Genomic DNA, 21,495 nt, shown 5'->3' on the forward strand with positions numbered 1-21,495 from the left:
GGAGCCCGAGCTGCACGTCCTCCCCATGCTGGTATACCTCCTCATCTACCAGGAGTACGAACTGCGGCAGTGGCGCCGACGACAACGGTGAGTAATGCACCTAGTACAAAGAGGGGGGGGGAGGAAAAAAAGAGAGTGACACACACACAACACGCAACACCCCCACTCCCACCCACACCCTCAACACCATACACACAAACACATGCATCAACATCCCATTTAAACCCCGTAACCCCGTGGAAGAACGCAAGGACAAAAGGAATAGCAATCAGTGATATTTTAGAAATAGTCAGATGTACGTAATAATTTTAAAAACAGTATTTACAAAAATATACAATATGTACATAAGGTGGTACATTGTCCACTCAAAATGTCTGTGGGCCACTGGGCCAAAACTCATAGGCCAAGCCCACACTCCACTCCTGCCTCAATACGGAGAGAACACTGCAGAGGCATCAGGTCGAAAACACACAGGCACCTCAGGGGGACGGGGAGGGGGGGTGGGAGGAGGAACCTCAGCCGGAAGATTAAGTAATGCCACTGCTCCTGGAGGGGGCTCTATGCCCACATGGCCTGGGGAGTGCAAGGCCACAGTCTCTCAAGTGGGTGGTTTGCCCACTGCTTGGTCCTGGGGAGTGCAAAGCCACAGCCTCTCAAGTGGATGCCTTTCTCCACTGGTTCTGGAGGGGGCTTTGTGCCCAGTCTGCTTCATCCTGCCAAGGATGGGGTGAGTGGATGCCTTTCTCCACTGGTTCTAGAGGGGGCTTTGTGCCCAGTGATGCAACACTTGGACATGGCAGTTCACAGTACCACACCTGGGTGTCTTAGGCACGAGATTTGCAGGGACCAGTGCTAGACTCCATCCTGAGGCGGCTACGGCTGCAAACTGGTGGTAGTGCTGGTGGAGATGCAGACAGTGGTGGAGGGAGGCTCCAGCCCTTCTGCACCCTCACACGGCTGCCCACAGGGGCTGCTGCTGCTGGTAGTAATGCTACTTTCAGTGGTGCAGGTGGTGGTGCCTGCGGCGGTGCTAGCGGCAGTGCAGGTGGCGGTGCTGGCCATGGTGCAGGTGCCGGTGCTGCCAGTGGTGGAGGGAGGCTCCAGCCCTTATCCTGCAGCCTCGGACGGCTGCCCACAGACGCTGCTGATGCTGACAGTAGTGGTGCTTGCAGTGGGGCTGCTGGCAGTGCTGGCCGTAGTGCAGGTGGCGGTGCTGGCGGTTGTGCTGGTAGCCACCAGGCCTTCACCTGCAGCCTCGGACGGCTGAAGTGCCTTGCCTGGTGGTGTGACCTTGGGTCTGGCAGCTGGGGTCTTTGAGGTGGCCTTGCTGGGTGGCTGTGGCTCCTTCCCCTTGCCGGATGCTGTTCTCCTCTTCACCTTGCCAGGTGGCGTAAAGGCTTTGGCCTTGGCAGGGGTTGGTGACACACTGGCTGGGTTGACGGGTGCCCCCTTTGAGCCTTTGATAGCTGCAGGAACCACAGCGGACTTCTAAGAGGGAGAGGGTTTGGGAGTGGAGGAAGAGGGAGTGGTTGTAGGAGGTGTCTGTCTGCTGAGTTTGGGTGCAGGTACATGGGCTGGATGCTGTTGTTAGGCGAATGGCTGTTGGGTGCTTGCGTTTGTGTACTTTAGGAGGAGGGGTCACAGACACACTGGGACAGGACACAGGGGACATGTGCATGGATGTCGGGGTGGTGACTGCCAGTGAGGGGTGTATTGGGATGGGCGCGCTGGTGATGAAGGTAGTGGATGAGGATGTAGTGCATGCAGGTGTGAGTGGAGATGCTTCTGGGAGGGAGGTGGATGAGAAGGAGGAGGGGGACACAGTGAAGGCAGTGGGTGTTGGTGTGTCTGCATGGGGATGGTGCTTCTGTGAGTGCCTGTGAAATGAAGTGTGGTGCTTGTGTTTGCCTGAGCCACTTTAGTGTGTTGGTTTGTGTGAATGCTGGTCTGAAGGTGTGCTTGGGATAGGTTGGGATTGAGGGGACCCCATCCACCAGATTCTCCAACTCCTCTGCAGTGAAGGCAGAAGCCCTTTCGCCAGACACATGAGCCATTGTCCCTTCCAGATACAGGTCACAGCAGCACTTGCAGTGTAGGTCCTCTCCTGTGGAAGGTCCGGTAGCAAGTGAGTGAATAGACAGAAAATGGTGGTCGCATCCATGGCGGTGCGTACAGTCACCGCTGGCGTACATCGCCATTGGCTCCTAGAACCCATAGGGCCCAATGCTAACCAATGCGGAGTTGTGCAGCGGTCATCGACCGCCTACCGCAACGGCGCACAACGCCAACTGAATTTCCTCATTTCCACTGGTCCCTCCTCACAGGTGAGGCAGCCGCCATTTAAGGGGGGCACAGGCCATGGCACCTAACTTCGTCACAGCAGACACTGGCACAGCAACTGACTCTCTGATTCACATACAGGTTCTGTAAAGGAAAAGATGCATCATTATTTCAATTGATGTGTGATTATGACCCTCTGCTCACCGTTTTCCTCCAGAGGCTTCAACTGCTGAAGATGAATATGAGATGGTGACATCCTCCGGTGTACAGACTCCTGGTGGACCTTGCGACAATGGAGGACAGGCACATTATACTAACATACAGACTTGTTCGGCCCACAATCCAAGAGCTGTGTGCCCAATTGGAGCCAGACCTGATGTCAGCTATACGCCAGCCCACAGGTATCCCCCCTCTAGTGCAGGTCCTGTCAGTGCTCCATTTCCTGGCAAGTGGTTCCTTCCAAACAACAGTGGCCATGGCATCAGGGATGTCTCAGCCAATGTTCTCCAGCGTGTTTACCAGAGTGTTGTCAGCCCCGCTGAAACACATGCGCAGCTACATCGTATTCCCCCCAGGTGGAGGATTCTACATCGTATTCCCCCCAGGTGGAGGATTTGGCCACAGTGAAAGCTGACTTTTATGGCCTGCGACATATCCCCAACATCATTGGTGCCAATGATGGTACCCATGTAACATTTGTCACCCCTCCCCCCCGAGAAATGAACAAGTGTTCAGGAATAGAAAAAGCTATCACTCTATGAATGTGCAGATGGTGTGTTTGGCAGACCAGTACATCTCCCATGTGAATTCCAAGTTTCATGGCTCTGTGCATGACGCCTTTATCTTGAGGAATAGCAGCATCCCATGTGTGATGGGCCAACTCCAGAGGCACCAGGTGTGGCTAATAGGTGAGCCCAAGGTCCCCACCCAGTATAAGTTGGTGTTTGGGTATGGGGTTGTGCCTAAGGGTTAGTGTGTGTCTAACAGGTATCCCTCGATATTTGCAGGTGACTCTGGTTACCCCAGTGAGGAATCCCAGGACAAGGGCAGAGGAACGTTACAATAAGGCACATGGGCGAACAAGGACGATAATTGAAAGAACCTTTGGCCTCCTGAAGGCCAGGTTCTGGTGCCTCCAACTGACAGGTGGATCCCTGTACTACTCACCCAAGAAGGTGTGTCAGATCATTGTTGCATGTTGCACAACCTGGCCTTGAGGCGCCAGGTGCCTTTTCTGCAGGAGGATGAGCTTGGAGATGGTCTTGTGGCAGCGGTGGAGCCTGTGGACAGTGAGGAAGAGGAGGCATAGGAAGAAGATGTGGACAACAGAAGGAATATAATACAGTAGTACTTACAGTGACACACAGGTAAGACACTGTAACTTCACTTTACATTTCAGTTTTCTGTTGGACATTGTAGATGGCAGCCTGATTTCCCTATGTCTATGGCCACTTACTGTACCCTTTGGCATCTCTATTTTGAGATCTCTGTGGCCCACTCTGGCTCCTGGTGTGGTTACTGCTGCCCACTAAAGGTCATACCAATGTATATATAACTGTACTAGGACTTGCAATGTTTTCAGACTGTTCTACTAATAAATATTTCAATCATTTGACAGACTCCAGATTTGTATTTGTTCCAAGTGTGTTTATCTAAGTGCTCATATGTAGAGGGAAATGTGCAATGGGCTGGGGTGATGGTGGAGGAATGTCCAGTTAGAGTCCAGTCTCTTGGTATCACAGGTGCATTGTCCAATGGGGCATAGAAAGGGGAGTAATGGCAGTTCAAGGTAGACAGGGTGACAGAGTGGGACAGAAGGGTGACAACAGGAGAGTCCTATTTCTTGGCGGGGTCTTGGCAATGTTCTCTGGCTTCTGCCTGGATCGCAGGGACTGTTTGCAGGGTGGTTCTCCTTCTGCAGGGGTTGGGGTGCTGGTGGCCTGTTGGTCCTGTGGCGGGACCTCCTGTCCACTAGCGCCGGCGGAGGGCTGTTCTTCGGTGTGGCTAGTGTCAGGGGCCCGTTGTTGTGCCACTGCCTCCCTCATAGTCTTGCCCATGTCAGCCGGCACCCCTCCAGGATGGGATAGATGTTTTTGAGGTCCTCCCTGATCCCCAGGTACTGTCCCTCCTGCAGCCGCTGGGACTCCTGCAACTTGTACAGTATCTGGCCCACAGTCTCCTGGGAATGGTGGTATGCTCCCAGGATGTTGGTGAGGGCCTCCTGGAGAGTCGGTTCCCTGGGCCTGTCCTCCCCATTGCACAGCAGCCCTCCCAGTTTCCCTGTTGTCCTGTGCCTCTGTCCCCTGAACCGTGTGCCCACTGCCACTGACCCCCAGGTCCCTGATCGTCCTGTGTTTGTGGGGTTGCCTGGGGTCCCTGTAGTGATGGACACACTGCTGATTGACGTATCCTGTGGACAGTGGAATAGGTATGCTGGGTGGGTGCTGTGCTGGTGATTCGTGAGTGGGGAGGCTCTGTGGTGGGATGGGACGGTGGCAGGGTAACCGACTGTCCAGAGGTCCCTGATGGGCCAGGTTGGTAATTGTGATCCAGGTGTGCAGAGCTGCTGTCATCACTGTGGGCCTCCTCTGGGGGGCACTGGATGTTGCTGGCAACTCCTCTCCGGTGATGCTGAGTAGGGGTCCTGTGGGGATGAAAATGCAGTGTTATTGTATCTGCGTGTGCCATCTTGTGCATGGGTGTGTTTCCCTGTATGGTTTTGACTACACTGTCAGCTTTGCCTTGTGTGCGTGGTGATTTTGTGAGCTAGGTGATTCTCTCTAATGGGCATGCTGTGGTGATGGGTGTCCATGCAGGTCTGTGATGGGGGTCCATGGATTGGTGATACATGCAGGGCTTGGTTTTGGGATGGGTGGGTTGTGATAGTGGGGTATTTGTGAGGTGGTGGAGTGATAGGGGTGAGGGTAGGGGTAGGAGTTTGTGATGACATGCAGGTAGGGTGGGGCATATAGTAGTAAAGATTTGGCTTACCAGAGTCCAGTCCTCCTACTACTCCTGCGAGGCCCTCAGGATGCATTATTGCCAAGACTTGCTCCTCCCATGTTGTTAGTTGTGGGGGAGGAAGAGGGGGTCCACCGCCAGTCCTCTGTACAGCTACCTGGTGTCTTGCAACCACGGAACGCACCTTCCCCCGTAGGTCATTCCACCTCTTCATGATGTCATCCCTTGTTCTGGGGTGCTGTCCCACAGCGTTGACCCTGTCCACGATTCTCCGCCATAGCTCCATCTTCCTAGCAATGGATGTCTGCTGCACCTGTGATCCTAATAGCTGTGGTTCTACCCGGCTGATTTCCTCCACCATGACCTTTAGCTCCTCCTCTGAAAACCTGGGGCGTCTTTGGGGTGCCATGGATGTTCTGTGAGTGATGTGTGAGGATCTGTGGGGTGATGTGTTGTGGTGTGTGCAGTGAGGTGCTTGGATGGTGTATGGGTGATGGTGTTCTGTGGCTCAGATTGTGTGGGTGCTCCTGGCTTGCGTCTCTCTGTGTTGGCAATTTTTTTTTATCGTTGAAAGGGTTGTTGGTAATGTGGGTGTGTGTTTCATAGTGTTCTGGGGGTGTGGGGGTGGTGTGTGTATGTGTGTCAGGTGTGTGTAGTTTGAATTGTCCAATGTGGTGGTGTTTTGTAAATGTGTGGGTATTTTGAGCGCAGCGGTGTGTACTGCCAATGGTTTACCGTGGTTGAAAGACCGCCGCAGTGATTCGTGGGTCCGGATACTGTGGGCGTATTCCTGTTGCCGTAAAGGTGTGGGTTTTGGTACCGCCAATTTATCACTGACCTTTGGTCTGGCAGACTTGTGTGGGTGTCTTTATAGTGGTGGATTTCTCAGTGCGGGTCATAATACCCATACCGGAATACCGCCGTGGTCATGGTATGTTGGGGGCCATCAACACAGCGGTAGCCGTCATTTACCGCCAGGATTGTAATGAGGGCCTAAGTCGACATGACACTCCACTCAGTGTGCCATGCCCACAACCCAGGCAACTAAGGACTGCTAGAGGGGTGACTTACCTATGCCACAGGCTATACTTTGTGTGCATGGCATCCTGAGGGGGATGCCATGTCGACTTTGTCCTTTTCTCCCCACCAACACACACAATCTGCAACGGCAGTGTGCATGTGTTAGGTGAGGGTGGTACAACACATGCTTAGGGTGGCACAACACATGCTGCAGCCCTTACGGACCTTCCCTTTTAGTGAAAGAGCAGTGGTGCTGGGGCCAGGTTAGCAGGGTCCCAGCACACTTATCAGTCAATTCAGCATCAATATCAGGCAAAAAGTGTGTATGTGGGTGGGTGGGGAGGAGGGGGGATAACTGCAACAAGGAGCTTTTTTCCTACTCAAGCCCCCCTTAACCCACAGCCTTGGAGACTCAGCCAAAGCTGAGGGAGTCTTCCTAGTCTGTCAGGCGAGGAAGAGTAGGGAAAACAGGCTGGTTTGTTGCAGGGCCTACTCTGCCTTACATCCTACTGTTCAGGTCATTCCCTCTGCGGAACTGACCTACTTCCTCAGTGATAGGACCTACTCAGAATTGCCTCTTGTCTGTGTTTTTAGTGCCTTCATCCATTCTCTCTATTTTGGTGTTAGAGGTACCCACCTCTGCAAATCCTATCTTAGCAAGGGTCACCCCTAGCTTACCCAAAGAGGTTACCCACAGCTGGAGTAACCCCACCATGACCAACAGGGTCAGGGGGCTTAACTTGCCATTTGGCATGGGGTCAGACCACCATGCCAAGGACAGTGCAGCCATAAAGGCTAACACCCAGCAGAGGCCACTGACAGCTGTCAGTGCCCAGAACCACACCTTCAGCTCTTCACCAACAAGGGAAGGGGCTAAGTTATAGGCTTCTTTGGGTTCAAAGTGCCTGTCTGATGTGGTAGAGTGGGGGGTTGCTACATCTTGTAGTAAACACCCTTCTTCCATTCTTTCTTCTGTTAGCTGAGGAGCCACCCAATCATGCTTAACAGTTGCCTGACAAGTCAGGACTTATTGTGGGTCAGGTTGGACTGCACCAGTGCCACTTTTGCAGTTCTCCCCTACTGGAGCAGAATCTCCTGGGCTTGCTGGAACCTTGGCTAAAGGTTGTCCACCTTTTCTGCACTGTGTTTTTTTCTTTTTCTTCTGGGGCCTACTTGCAGTTACTGCAGGGTCAGCACCTCAATAATCCTTGGGAAAGGACTGGCTCTGGGCCAGTTCCTCTCTTGGGCTCTGACCAACCACGGGGTGGTTATTTCCAAGGAGGCAATCAAGGGGGAGGTCTGTACTGACTACCACTCTTCTCCAGTTAAAAGTCCCACCCGCTTTTAGGGGCACTAAAGCCACATGCCTATTAGTGACCTTTTCTGGGCTAAGCCTTACTCTAGCAGTTCTACCTGGGATGTACTGGTCCGAGAGCACCAGCCTGTCATGCACAATAGGGTGACTGCCATAAGTGTTTCTCAGGGCAGTGGCTGGGATTCTATTCACCAGTAGGTGGTGGAAGTGTCTACTTCCCTCTGGAATCTCCAACTCACCTGTTGGGCCCAATCCCTAGTTGAAGGCTATGAGGACCTCCTCATCTGAAGAGTCATCTCCAATGACTACACTTGTCACCCCTGGGGTTTTGCTAGGGGGTTTGTTTTTGGGACAAGAAGTGTCCTTGGTGTGGTGCCCTGTCTGTCTACAGTTGTGGCACCATGCCTTACTGGGATCCCAGTTCTTACCCTGGTACCCACCTTTGTTTTGGGTTGTGTCTTTGGGCCTACCCACCTGGACTGTTTTTTGGTCACCCCCAGTGGTAGTTTTGGTTACCCTAGTCTTGACCCAGTGGTCTGCCCTCTTTCCCAGTTCTTGGGGAGAAATTGGACCTAGGTCTACCAGATATTGATGCAACTTTTCATTGAAACAGTTACTTAAAATGTGTTCTTTCATGAAAAAATTATAAAGCACATCATAGTCATGCACTTCATTTCCAGTTACCCAACCATCCAGTGTTTTCACTGAGTAGTCTACAGAATCAACCTAGGTCTGGCTCTAGGTTTTGTGAGCCCCCCTGAACCTAATTCTATACAGTAGGAAGTTCGGCGGGCAGCCGTGGGACACCACAGACAGCCAGTGGGGGGTACCTGCAATAGGGAGCCATTTTCCTACAAACAGGAAGCCATTTTCCTACACAAGCCCATCCCTCCCCCCTCAGCCCACAGGCCAGGAGACTCAGCCAAAGCTGGAAGAGCCTTCTTAGTCTGTGAGGCAAGGAAGTGTAGGGAAAACAGGCTGGTTTGTTGCAGGGCCTATTCTGCCTTACATCCTCCTGTCTAGGTAATTTCCTCTGGGGAGCTGACCTACTTCCACAATAATCTCTATTTTGGGGTTAGAGGTATTCACCTCTGCTAATCTTATCTTTGCCAGGGTCACCCCTAGCTTACACAAAGAGGTTACGCATAGCTGAAGTAACCCCACCATGACCAACAGGGTCAGGGGGCCTAACTTGCTATTTGGCATAGGGTCAGACCACCATGCCAAGGACAGTGCAGCCATAAAGGCTAATGTCCAGCAAAGGCCACTGACAGCTGTCAGTGCCCAGAACCACACCTTTAGCTCTTCACCAACAAGGGAAGGGGCTACGTTACAGGCTTCTTTGGGTTCAGGGTGCCTGTCTGCTGTGGTAGAGTGGGGGGTTACTACATCTTGTAGTAAATACAGTTCTTCCACTCTTTCTTCTGTTAGTTGAGGAGCTGGAGCAGAATCTCATTGGCTTGCTGGAACCTTGGATAAAGGTTGTCTACCATTCCTGCACTGTTTTATTTTCTTTTTTATCTTCTTTCTTCTTTTTCTTCTGGGGATTTTAAGGCTTGGCAAGGTACTGTTAAATTCCAAGTCAAAGTGGCAGTGAAACTTTACACACAGGCCTTGCAATGGCAGGCCCGAGACATGGTTAAGGGGCTACTTATGGGGGTGGCACAACCAGTGCTACATGCCCACTAGTAGCATTCAATCTAAAGGCCTTGGTAGTGCACTTTACTAGGGACTTACAAGTAGACCAAATATGCCAACTGGGTATGAACCAATATTACCATGTTTAAGGGAGCGAGCATATGCACTTTAGCACTGATTAGCAGTGGTAAAGTGTGCAGACACCTAAACCAGCAAAAACAATGGCATAAAAGTGAAGGAGGGCAGGCAAAAAGTTGGGGGATGACCACCCTAAGGCTGTCAATGACACCTGTACCACCAACCTTTCAGATTAAAAGTGAAGGAAAAGACAGATGATCTGGTGCAGGCTGATAACGACGGACAATCTGCCTTCTTAAAAATTGTGCTGATGTAGGGTTAGTTCAGACCACCATATTAGGTTTCATTAAGACATCATGAAATGGGTGAGGACATGGCGGGCTGCAGCTGCACTGACGCGTGCTGGGCACCGTGTCTTCCGGGTTAGGAAGGGGGCGGGGCAAGAGCTCCCAGTTCATGCCGGCCTGACTTTCGGCTCGTCCGAGTCGCTGGAGCAGCAAGCCGGCTCTAACACTGTTGTTTGGCTCCTCGGGGGAATCTGTGCAAACGAACAGCCCTGGAGCTTTGGCGTTCCCGGTGGACCATAGCACAGCCCCCCTCTGGGAAGAAGCAGGCAGGGGCAGAGCCAGCACAGGCAAAAGCTGGCTTAGCCCTGGACGCCCTAAGGCTTTTCCAGGAGGCTGCAGAAAGGTGAGGAGTGGGAGTGAAGCACTGGAAGGGCCTGGAAAGCCTCCAGGGGGCCAACAAGGACGGCCCTTGCTGTGGAGCACGTGGAGTGGGGCTCAACTGCAAGGTAGGAGGGTCTCGGACCCTGTTTATTTGGATATTGTTTGTCCTCTCTCTAATTCTGCTGGTTTAGCTGATGGTGAAGGGCCTCGGGGACCCAGAGAGGAAGTCAGTACCACCAGTGTATTAGGCCAGCCCCTAAAAAAACGGTCCAGAGGTCTGTGCGGCAAAAGAAAACAGCAGCGTTGCCCATAAAATTACCCACTCTGTGAAATCCTTCTTTAAACTTAAGCCTGGGATGGAAGTCTTCCCATTAGAGACCATGCTAGAGAGGGACTCCCAAGGCACTACGGAGATGCAGGAGCAATCGGATACAAGGTGTTTTGGACTAGGGGGGCCCCATCAAGTAGTTGAGATCCCACTAAGCTCCGGCGTGGTGTTAGCCCCAGGGGTGGGGGGGGGGGGGGGAGGAGAGAGGGGTCCCCTTCCCTCAGGTAACTGGCAGCGACGATCCTCCTGCTGAGGTACCACAGAGCTCTATGGAGGGTAGTATCCCTTGTCAGGTTCAGGCTGACCAGTCGGCCTCCTCTCGACATGCTTCTGGCAAGGAGCCTTCAGTAGAAGCGATGTTACTCTCCCTTTCAAAGGATATCGGGAAAGGGTCATCTATTTCAGAGAAAAAAAAATTAGGCAGAGATTAGAGAGGCCTGTGAGGCTTTGGAAAAGAAGTTTGATCTTCTGTCAATAAGAACACAGGCCCTGGAAGCTACGGTGGGGACTATGAAAGAGGAAATTGAAGTGCACAAAGTCGATATTCAGGCTTTGAAAGACTCTGAACAGGCTCTTCAGAATAAATTGGAACAATCAGAAAATAATTCAAGGAGAAATAACTTGAGGGTTCTGCATGTTCCGGAAGGGGCAGAAGGAGTTGATTTGAAGGCTTTTCTAGTATCACTTTTGAAGTCCGCGCTTTCATTAGAGGAGAGCGAAGAAGAAATTGCGCAGGACATTCAGAGGAGACAGAGGGACCCCTTCAGGAAAAATCCAAATATTAGCAAGCCTCGGAAAATCCTGATTAACTTTCTAACATATGGTCTGAAGGAGAAAATTTTGTTAAAGGCACTTGAATTGAGATCCTTAAAAGTGCAGGATTTTTCATTAGAAATCAAATCAGATCTCTCTAGGATTTCCATCAACAGGCAATGGGAGTTGGGGCAACGGCTAGAGGAGTTTAGATCACTGGGAGCTTCTGCACAACTTAAATTCCCTGCTATTCTAAAGGTTATGCTCAATAATAAGATGTTTAATGTGAGAGATGGGAAAGCTGCGGATGAGTTGTTGGCCGCGCTCAAGTCAGGGGGCAATACGACGGGGAAGTAACGTCTGTAGCCCTAACCCGGGAATCACGTGTGCTCTAACCGTGGACATATTTTGGTCCACTTTTTGAAGGGGGTCCTCCACGGGAAGGGTGGGAGGGAGTGGGGCACAGGGTGGGGAACATGTGGAAGAAAAAAAAAAAAAGGTTCCTCATTCACCTCAATCAAAGTGGCACCCAGGGGATAATGGCTGGTAAGAATTGTGAATGCCAGGACCTCTGTTCTTTTCAGATACTCTCTTAGAATGGGAATGGCTTAAGAACAAAGGGTAGGAGAGACAAAATATTACAATATTTAAAAGACTCCCCTGCTCAAATTTTAATTCTACAGGAGACCCATCTGACCAGAGAAGAGGGGGTTTATCTCTTTAAAAAGCAAGCATGGGTACACTCCTATGCTTGTATGGAGCATAATTTCAATAATAGGGGAGTTGCCATTTTAGTTCAGCATGGGATCAAGGCAGGATTATTAAAGGTACAATCGGATCCAGTGGGAAGATGGCTTATAGTTAAACTACAAATTTACAACAGAAGATTGACAGTGGCGGGGTTCTATTGTCCAAATTGTGATGATATTGGCCCTCTCGAAAAATGCTTTTAACAGTTAGTTGATTTTTCCGGATCCAGTCTTAATCGCTGGAGACTTTAATGTTATGCTAGATAATAAACTAGATAGATCTGAGAAGTGCAGGTCACTAGGGACTCCAAAATCTCAATGTTTTTTAGAGGAGCGATGAAAGAGTGAGGGTTAAGGGATTTATGGCGGCAGAGGAAGAGAGATCTAAGGGAGTTCTCCTTTTACAATCATAAATATAAGCATGCCTCTCGTATAGATTATTTTCTTATTGACTGGAGGCTTGCAGGCTTGGTAGGTAATATTACTTATTTTACCTGCCCACCTCTCAGGTCATGCAGCAGTGATATTAGATTTAAAGGTGGTTGGACGGTCGGGTGGTAGTAGATGGACGTATGACCGCACGCTACTGCAAGATTTGGAGGCCCTCGACCAGTTGCGAACAGAGGCGGAGGGCTTTGTTAAAGCTAATTTGGGTTCGGCCTCTCTGGCAGTGGTATGGGTCACTTTCAAAGCAGCTATGAGAGGTAAAGTTATGAGTATAGCTAGCTGTAAGAAAAGGCAGTGTAGGGCTGCTATTTTTCAGTTGGAAGTGAGGAGGCAACTATTGGGGAACACTAAGGAGGAGGGTGAGGTTTTGGAGAACATGTTGAAGGAGCTGAGATTTCAGTTGGAGGAGGTGTTACAAGCTAGAGTCGTCAAAAGAGTAGAGGCTAGTAAATTAGCTCACTTTGAGTACGGGGAGAATGTAGGCAAGTTACTAGCTTGGAAATGCAAGCGAGATTTAGCGAGGAACTATATTAAGGAAGTAGAGATAAATTAAGTAGGTGAGAGTTCATCGAATAGCGAGGAAATGGAGGTAGCTTTCCACTCTTTTTTTCTTCTGAATTGTATAAGGAAGAGGCTGAGGTAGGAGAGGAGGACATCTGTAAATGGTTGGCGGATGATATACTCCCAACCATATCACAAGAAGAACAAATCGCTTTGAATAGCCCGATCTCCGCTGGGGAAATCAGGAAGGTGCTGATGGGCAGTAAGGATGGTAAGGCACCTGGGCCCGATGGCATTCCTATGGAATTCTATAAATTGATGCAGGAGTCAATAATTCCAGTTTTGGTAGAATTATTTGCTGCGATGTTTGAAGATAGGGCACCTATCCTTGGTTCATGGAATGAGGCTACGATTGCCTTAATTCAGAAATCGGGTAAGAGTCCGATTAAGTGTGAGTCTTATAGGCCTATCTAGTTGCTGAACTGCGATTATAAGATATTTGCTAAAATTCTTGCTGATAGATTCAGCAGAGTGGTGGGTCAATTAATTCACCCTGATCAAAAAGGATTTATCAAGGGTAGGTTTCTATATGAATTGACGTACAATTTGGCGGGGACAATAGATATGGCCACATCTTTTGAAATGCCCTTGGCTGTGGTTACCTTGGATGCAATGAAGGCCTTTGATAGGTAAAGTGGAGATACTTAGCATTCATTTTGAGATCAGCTGGGCTAGGAGAAAACCTGTGTGGAGCTATAGGTCTAATATATAGAGATCCCATTGCTAGAGTTTTAGTAAACGGTAATCTTACTGAGCTTCTAAAGATCACGAGGGGCACTAGGCAGGGATGTCCTCTCTCCCCGTTGTTGTTTGACTTGTATATAGAGCCTCTGGCTAGGAAAATATAAGGCAATTCGGTTATTGTTCCTCTTAAGTGTAATGGTTGGCTGAAAATGGTGGCTCTGTATGCCGACGACCTCTTAATCTATACGGTTGACTTGGTATCTGCCCTGCCTATGCTTTGTCCTTCGTTGAAGACTTTGGTAAAGTTTTGGGATTTCGGGTAAATACAGAGAAAACAGAGGCTTGGAATAATTTGTCAGTGGGACAGATACAACTGAAGAGAGAAATTAGATATCTAGGGATTTCATTTACCCAGGATATTCATCTCCTTGCAATGACAAACCTAAAACCGGTGGTAGAGGAAGGGTGCAGATCTCTTCAGAGACGGATGTACCTTCCCCTGACATTGGTAGGGAGGGTTAATTTGGTGAAAATGACGATTCTGCCAAAACTAAAATTTTTGTATAGCCCTGTACCTTTACTAATGCATAAGCAATATTTGTTAAAGCTTCAACAGGCTATTACCTCTTATTTGGGCATCAAAAGGATCTAGGATTTCATGGACAAAAATTTAGGAGAAAGGGGGAGAAGGAGGGGCTGGCGCTCCCGGATTTAAACTATTATGCTTCGGCATTCCAATTGAACTCTGTAAAAATGCTGTTTTCCTCTCCTGAAGTCTCGGCTATTGGTGTAATGTTTAAAGCTATGTTGGGCACGGTCAAGGGAGCCGCTAAGGGATATCTTTTCAAATTTGGAGACCCAAAATTCTTTTAAAAAAATAAAATTTAAAATCCTCCGTGATCTTGCGGCAAGTTGGTACTATTTGAGGCTGGCAGCAGGAGTCAGTTATTACAGCCCATTATGCTCCGATTTGGGACTCTCTAGGTACCCCGGAACGTTTAAAGGACGTTTTAGCATTGCCATTGAAGAGGGCAGGGGTAGTGTCTTGGGGGGATTTATTTAGCGAAGATCTTGAGGTGAAGCTGGGGGGTACTTTTTCTATATTGAAGTATGCTCAAATAAAAAGCTGGCTACAGGATTCACGAGTGCTATGTGGGGGTGCCGGCTTTTTGGAAGAATCTTTGTTAACAGAGTCCCCCAGACTCAAGCCGGTTTCATATTGGTATTGGGAGATAATAGAAGGTCTGGATGGGGAGTTTACACTGCCCTCCTCCCTATGGGAGAAGGCTATGCCACAAGGAAAAGTGGCACAGTGGTGAGAATCCTCTATGTCTACTCTGTTTAAGATAGCAAAGCCGGCATCTCTGCGGAAGAATCATTTGTTTACGATTCATAGAGCATACCTATCCCCAGGAAGGCTCTCTAGAATAGGCAGCAACAAAGCAATTAAGTGTCCTAAATGTGACTTACAGCTTGCTTCTGATGTTCATATGTTTTATGAGTGTCCAGGGGTGGAGCCTTTTTGGAAAGATCTATGTAAATCTCTCTCTCATTTGTTGGGATGGGAGGTTTCGGTAACTCTTCCTTTGATTATTTTTGGCCAGACGCAAGGGTCAGCTGGAGAAAGTCACAACGGCAGTAAAGCACATAAGGACTTAATTTTTTATTCGATCTTGGTGGCTAGGAGGGAAATTTGTCAAAAATGGACGGTGAATACGCCTCCCTCGCTCAAGGATTGGCTGCAAGCTCTTCTCTACTTTGCAAAAATGGACTTGGCGGTGGGAGGCTCATGCAAGAGGAAAGAGAAAATGTGGGCCCCTTTGTTTGGTTGGCAAGGAAGATGAATATGCCCATGGTCTAATAGGGAGGGTATAAAGTGAGGTCTGGTCTGTTAATGTCCAATGATTATTTTTGCTCCCCCCCCTCTCGTTAGACTGGGTGGCGCGGTTTTACCATTTACCGCTCGACGTCTATATGAGAGGAAATGGGGGCTCCTCAGCATGATCAGCTTCTCTCAGGAAATGGTGCCAGGACTAACCAGGACTAACTATGGGGCTGATTTAGGAGTTTTTGTGAGGTGTATGAGGACAAAAAAAACAAAAAAAAGACATCATGAAATGGAAGTAAAGTGGTAGAGCTGGCCAAAGGATCGCTGAATACATTTTTGCATTATGTGGCTTTATAGACATAGACATATCTAGTACCTCTGCAGACCTTTTGCTCACTGCAGCAAATAGCACAACTTCCTTAGCGGGTGACCAGGGAGGAGAATCCAATTCCCTCTCTGGAGAAGTATCCAGGCTGCTTGCATTCTGCAGGGCCAGGGAATCCATAGAATTCATGCTGGCTACAGGATACCTCACTGCTGTTATCGTCATGTTAATTACAAGGCACAGTTGGAGGTGGTCTGAATCAGAACCAAATATGTAATCTATAATTTGACAGTATTCATCCCTGAGCAAAAGTCTTGCCACTGACTTATATCGCGGCTCGCCACCAATCTCCACGCTTATCAACAGTAATACGGCCTTTGCCTTAGGCACAGACTTAGGAACTGCAGCTGATGTTACTGGAGGGGCCCCCAGCAAGGGTTTTGGGTGCCAGTGAAGTGCCAGCTGTGGCTAGTGGAGTACCCCTAAGTGGATTTCTGGGGTCAGTGGGCACCAAGATGTAGCAGTAGGTGGTATCCCAGTCGGTTCTATGGGGCCTATGAACAGAATAGCGGGAACCAAGATACCACAAAAAACAGCACCAGCAGGGTCTATGTGACAGCAATGACCTGCATTGGGTAGGTACCAGAAACTCCAGTTAAGTCGGAGGGAGAGCCTGCACCAGATCAAGCACTGGTGTAGGTTCTTCTGCCAGACCGATGTTTGCCACCTCTAATTCTGAACCAGAAGAAATCACTCGAGGAGAGGACTGGCATGGAGCCCCAACCCTGGGATGGGACAGCATCTTGAGGGGAGTCCGCTTGCCTGAGCTACTTATTGTTGTTGTTTGATGACTTGGAGAAGGACAACCGTGACTTGGACACTGATCTGAACTCAAACAGCACCAGGCCAAGCACTCATCACATGATTGCCATTAAAAGTTTTACAAAATGGACATTTGTCCATGGTACAATCTGGTGACATCCTGCCTAACGCTACAGTAAAATTAGGAAATTTAGATTTAAAAAAATAAAAAATGTTGGAACAATGTTCGACTGAGATCTACTTCCAATCTGCGTGGAAGAGCATGGAAAAATGGAACAGTGGGCCTGGGTGGCAATTTATGGATCCAGTGACATCACAATCTGAAGTACATCTACTGGCACAGGAACCCTATTTACAATATTTCCTGATCCTAGCTCGTGTTTGTGTATATTCAAAATGTGAGGAATCTGTAGGTATAATTATTTATCACAATAGATTCTTTTTATTAACACACAATAATCTTGACCCAATTGTCCACGTACTCCACTAGGCACACAACTTCTACTGCTTTAGAAAGCACAACAAACTCAAGCATTTGGAACAGACTATCCTTGTTTAAACACATTTTTCTTAGCATGTTATTTAAGGTTTTACAAAAGGAAAATTCAGATAGGCTAATAGACTAGGTAGAAATGAAGAAGTATTATCATGAAAGCATAATTCAAGAGTAACGTTAGAGGAGCTTTTTGATCACAGAAAAATCTACATGCAAATTGGGATAAAAGAAAAGAAGTAATGAATATTTTAAGATGATCAGTGCTCCCGTGGAGAACGCTGAAGAGCAAGGAGCTCAGGATAGCTATTGCCACATAACACAAAACAAAGATGATGGACTCAAGAGTGAAACTGCTCTACATCAGTTTCTGCTTAACCATTTGATGGACTATGACTAGCTTGCAGACAATCAAGCACATATACTTTGAATAATGATGCTCATATTATCTTACCGCCTGTCCAACAGAGTTCCAATTTTCTTCAGATTTTATTTTATCATAGATCTCCAAGATATCTGTGCAGCTTTGGTCTCTGAAAGCAATAGAACACATTTTCCATATGTTAAACTGAAAACAAAACAGCTCACGATAGCAACCTTGGTTTTCTTTCTTACTCTGTACTAGGCTTCTCCTATGTGTAGCTTGTGAGCTACTGGTTGCTCTCCAGGTAGTTGTCATGTGTGCAGCCCAGCCAACTAAATGAGAATCAATTGCTTAACTGAATTAATGTATGTGTACCGAAATTGATAAGCATGTATTCCACAAAATGTGTGTATTTCCAGAACTCATAGCGGTGATATTTAGAGAAAAGAGGCTGACTTTCCGACTGAATTACTGTTGGACTTGGCCCTCTTAGCAGGGTCATCCTCAAACGTTTTGCCTTCACCCTCTTGTGTTCTGAACCTGTTTTTTTACCTTATATGATTCTGAGCACTTTACCACCGCTAACCAGTGCTAAAGATCGTGTGCTAACCCCCAAAAACATGGCGACACAGGATTAAACCAATTTGTTACATTAAATTGACTTGTAAAACTCTGCTGAAGTAGTACTGAATGTACTCAAGGCCTGTAAATTAAATGCTACTACTGGACCTGCAGCACTCACTGTGCAACCCACTTACTTAGCTTTTTTTAAACATGTCTCAGGCCTGTCAATGCAGCCTGTGGCAGTTTTGAACTTCCATTTTGAACTGGCAAAATCAAACTTTTGAAAGACTAGAGCCCATTGATTGGCTCTAGCTCATTATAAAAAATAAAAAAAAACTTTTCCCAGGCCTAAACCTTTCTTTTTAATACATACAAGTCATCCCTAGAGTAGGCCCTAAACCGCCCACAGGGTAGGGTGCAGGGTATTTAAAAAGTTGGACATGTAAGTTTAACCTTTACATGTCCTGCCAATGAAAAACTCTTACATTTGTTTTTCACTTCTGCAAGGCCCCATAGGATAAATAGGGTTAACTTATTATATTTAATACGTGATAAATTGAATTTGCAAGAAGGTAGGAATGTTGAGTTTTAAACCCTATTTAACGGCAAAGTTGGATTTTAAGTCACAAAATGTGGCATTTTCTTGTCTTAAACATCTAGTGCTTGACGTTCATCTTTTGGGTCACATGACTAAGTGCAGGTGGCAGTTGGTGTTTGTGTATTGCTCCCAGAGAGTGAGTGTAGGAAGCTGGCTCTGTATATACTATATCAAAATGAGATAAAGTGTGCAGAGTCCAGGAGTTCCCCATAGGCTTAACAGAGGCTAAAGTACATAATAATACTACTACTCTCTTTGGCGGTAGGGTGGCTGAGCAGTTAGGCTTAAGAGAGGGTAGTGCAAAGCATTTGTTGTACACACACAGACAATAGAAAAAGCACACACTCAATGACTTAACTTCAGACCAATGGTTTTAATATAGCAAAAAATATATTTTCTTAATTTACTTTTACAACCCCAAGATTCAAGTTGCAGGTAAGTACTTCAATAGATTCGTATTTCACACATGTAACAACAGTACTTTGTTTGAAATCGATAAGTTATACAGTTTTTGAAATATTGGCAATTATCAGTTTTAAAAATGGACAAAGTAAAATTTTCAGAAACAGGTCCTGGGGGTAAGAAATGTTACTTTGATTTGCAGATAAGTACAAGACTTACAGTTTAAGTCTCCAGGTTTAAGGAAGTCCACCGGTTGGGGTTGAAGTTAACCCCAAACACCCACCACCAGCAACACGGGCCGGCGGGATGCAGAGCTCAAGGATGAGCAATTTTAATATGGGCTCCTATGGAGACAGGGGGTAATCAGAATCAGGTCTGCCTGCAGGTAAGTACCGGCGACTCGGAGGGCAAACAAGTGGGGGATTAGAGGAGCACTGGAGAAACCACAAAAAAGCACCAAACACACACCCTCAGCAGCACAGGGGCGGCCAGATGCAGGGTGCAAACAGGACGTCTGGCTTCCAATGCTGGTCTATGAGGGGACCCCGGGGGTCACTCAGAGGATGCAGGTGAGGTCCAGTGGGGTGTCTCGGGCACACCACCGGGTGGACAGGGAGGAGGGTCGCTTGCTGAATGTGGCTGCACCCGGTGTCGGTTTCTCCAAAGCCTGAGGGCTGCAGGTGCAGTGGGTCCTTTGGCATCAGATATCTTTGTCCGAAGCTTTCACAGTCTGGGAGGGGTCCTCGGGATTCCCTCTGCAGGTGTCGCCGTGGAGAGGTCAACCCAGGGTGGGCTTTTGCTCGGAATCGCCTGGGGATCCGCCCTAGCTGGTTGGCCCAACTGGACACAGGCCGTGGACATCGGGTACAGAGTGGTTAGGACTCACACATTCAGAGTAAGGTGGGAGTCCCGAGTTGTTTTTTCTTTTTGGACAGGGCCACTGTCCATAGGACTTCTTGGTCCTTTTGAGTGCAGAGCAGTCCTCTGGAGTTTGGCAGAGGTAGCTGGTCCAGCTGGATGCGTCACTGTTCTTTTGCAGGTTCTTTGAAGCAGGAGACAGGCAGGTAGGGTTGGGGCCAAATCAGTTGTCGTCTTTCTTCTTCTCTGCTGGAGGTTTCAGCTTAGCAGCCCTTACTCTTGTTAGGTCACCAGGAATCTTACGACTCGGGTTCAGGGAGGCCCTTAAATCCTAGATTTAGAGGCATTTTACTGGGTAAGAGGGCAGTAGCCAATGGCTACTGTCCCAGAGGGTGGCTACACCCTCCTTGTGCCCACTCCCTCTGGGGAGGGGGCACAACTCTAATCCTATTGGTCCCTGTTATCCAAACCAAGATGGAGGATTCTGCAGGGAAGGGGTCACCTCAACTTTGGACTCCTTAGGGGTGGTCCTGGCTGTGGTGGTCACTCCTCTCTGTTTTCCCTAATTTTCCCACCGGACTTGCAACCAAAAGTGGGGCTTTGTCCGGGGGGGGAGGCGGGCAGTTCCAGTAGCTAGAGTGCCAAGGGGCACTGTAATACGAGGATTTAGCCTTTGATGCTCACTGCCAGGTGTTACAGTTCCTGTAAATAATAGGTGTGAAGCTCCTCCACCCAGGACTGGCTTTGTTTCTGACCACAGAGTACACAAAGTCACTCACCCCATGTAGTCAGAAACTCGTCTGGAAGTGGCAGGCTGACAAAGACGGGTCAGACCTACACTACCAGGCTGGCTGACATACAGGGGGCATCTCTAAGGTGCCCTTTGTGTGCATTTTCCAATAACTCCCACACTGGCATCAGTGTGGGTTTATTGTGCTGAGAAGTTTGATACCAAACTTCCCAGTATTCAGTGTAGCCATTATGGTGCTGTGGCGTTCGTAATGACAAATCCCCCCAGACCATATACTCATTATGGCTACCCTACACTTATAATGTCTAAGAAATGACAGAACTGTAGGGGCATATTGCTCATGCAGCTAAGCCCTCACCTGTGGTATAGTGCACCCTGCCTTAGGCCTCTAAGGCCTGCTAGGGGCTGACTTACCTATGCCACAGGCAGTGATTTAGGGACAGGGCACCCTGAGAAGGGTATTTTCTCCCCACCAGCACACACAAGCTGCAAGGCAGTGTACATGTGCTTGGTGATGGGTCCCCTAGGGTGACATAATACACGCAGCAGTCATTCGGGACTTTCCCTGGCCACAGGGCCCTAGGTACCATGAGTACCTTTTACAAGGGACTTAACTGTGTCCCAGGGTTGTGCCAATTGTGGCAACAAAGGTAGAGATTGTGGGAAAGAACACTGGTGCTGGGGCCTGGTTAGCAGGGTCCTAGCACACTTTCAATCAAAGTTGGCATCAACACTAGGCAAAAAGTGTGTGTGTGTGTGTGTGTGTGTGTGGGGGGGGGGGGGGGGGGGGGGGGTTAACCATGCCAACAATGGCATTTTCCTACAGTTTCACACTAGTCGTTTGTTCCCAGCAAAAAGGATGGGGCAAGGGAAGGGAGGTAGCACTTCAAGACATCTGTGGAGGGATAGGACTATACAAGCTTCTTCCACTTCTGAGTAGGCACCAGGCATTGATAGTGGACCCCTCGACCAAACTCTTGAATATACATATGTGTAAGAAAATGCCCC

The 21,495-nt window shown here is 48.5% G+C and overlaps 1 protein-coding gene across 2 annotated transcripts in view; it reads right to left on the minus strand.

Annotated features, from left to right (window-relative positions):
• Window positions 1-21,495, minus strand: part of BRWD3 (bromodomain and WD repeat domain containing 3) — a 993,456-nt gene that overhangs the window by 311,105 nt on the left and 660,856 nt on the right. For both annotated transcript variants that reach the window (XM_069212579.1, XM_069212580.1), the window contains exon 33: window positions 17,405-17,483. In XM_069212579.1, coding sequence (XP_069068680.1) covers window positions 17,405-17,483 — 79 coding nt within the window. The remainder of the gene's footprint in view (window positions 1-17,404; window positions 17,484-21,495) is intronic.

The sequence above is a fragment of the Pleurodeles waltl genome, chromosome 2_1, assembly GCF_031143425.1.
Source record: "Pleurodeles waltl isolate 20211129_DDA chromosome 2_1, aPleWal1.hap1.20221129, whole genome shotgun sequence".
NCBI classification, from domain to species: domain Eukaryota; kingdom Metazoa; phylum Chordata; class Amphibia; order Caudata; family Salamandridae; genus Pleurodeles; species Pleurodeles waltl.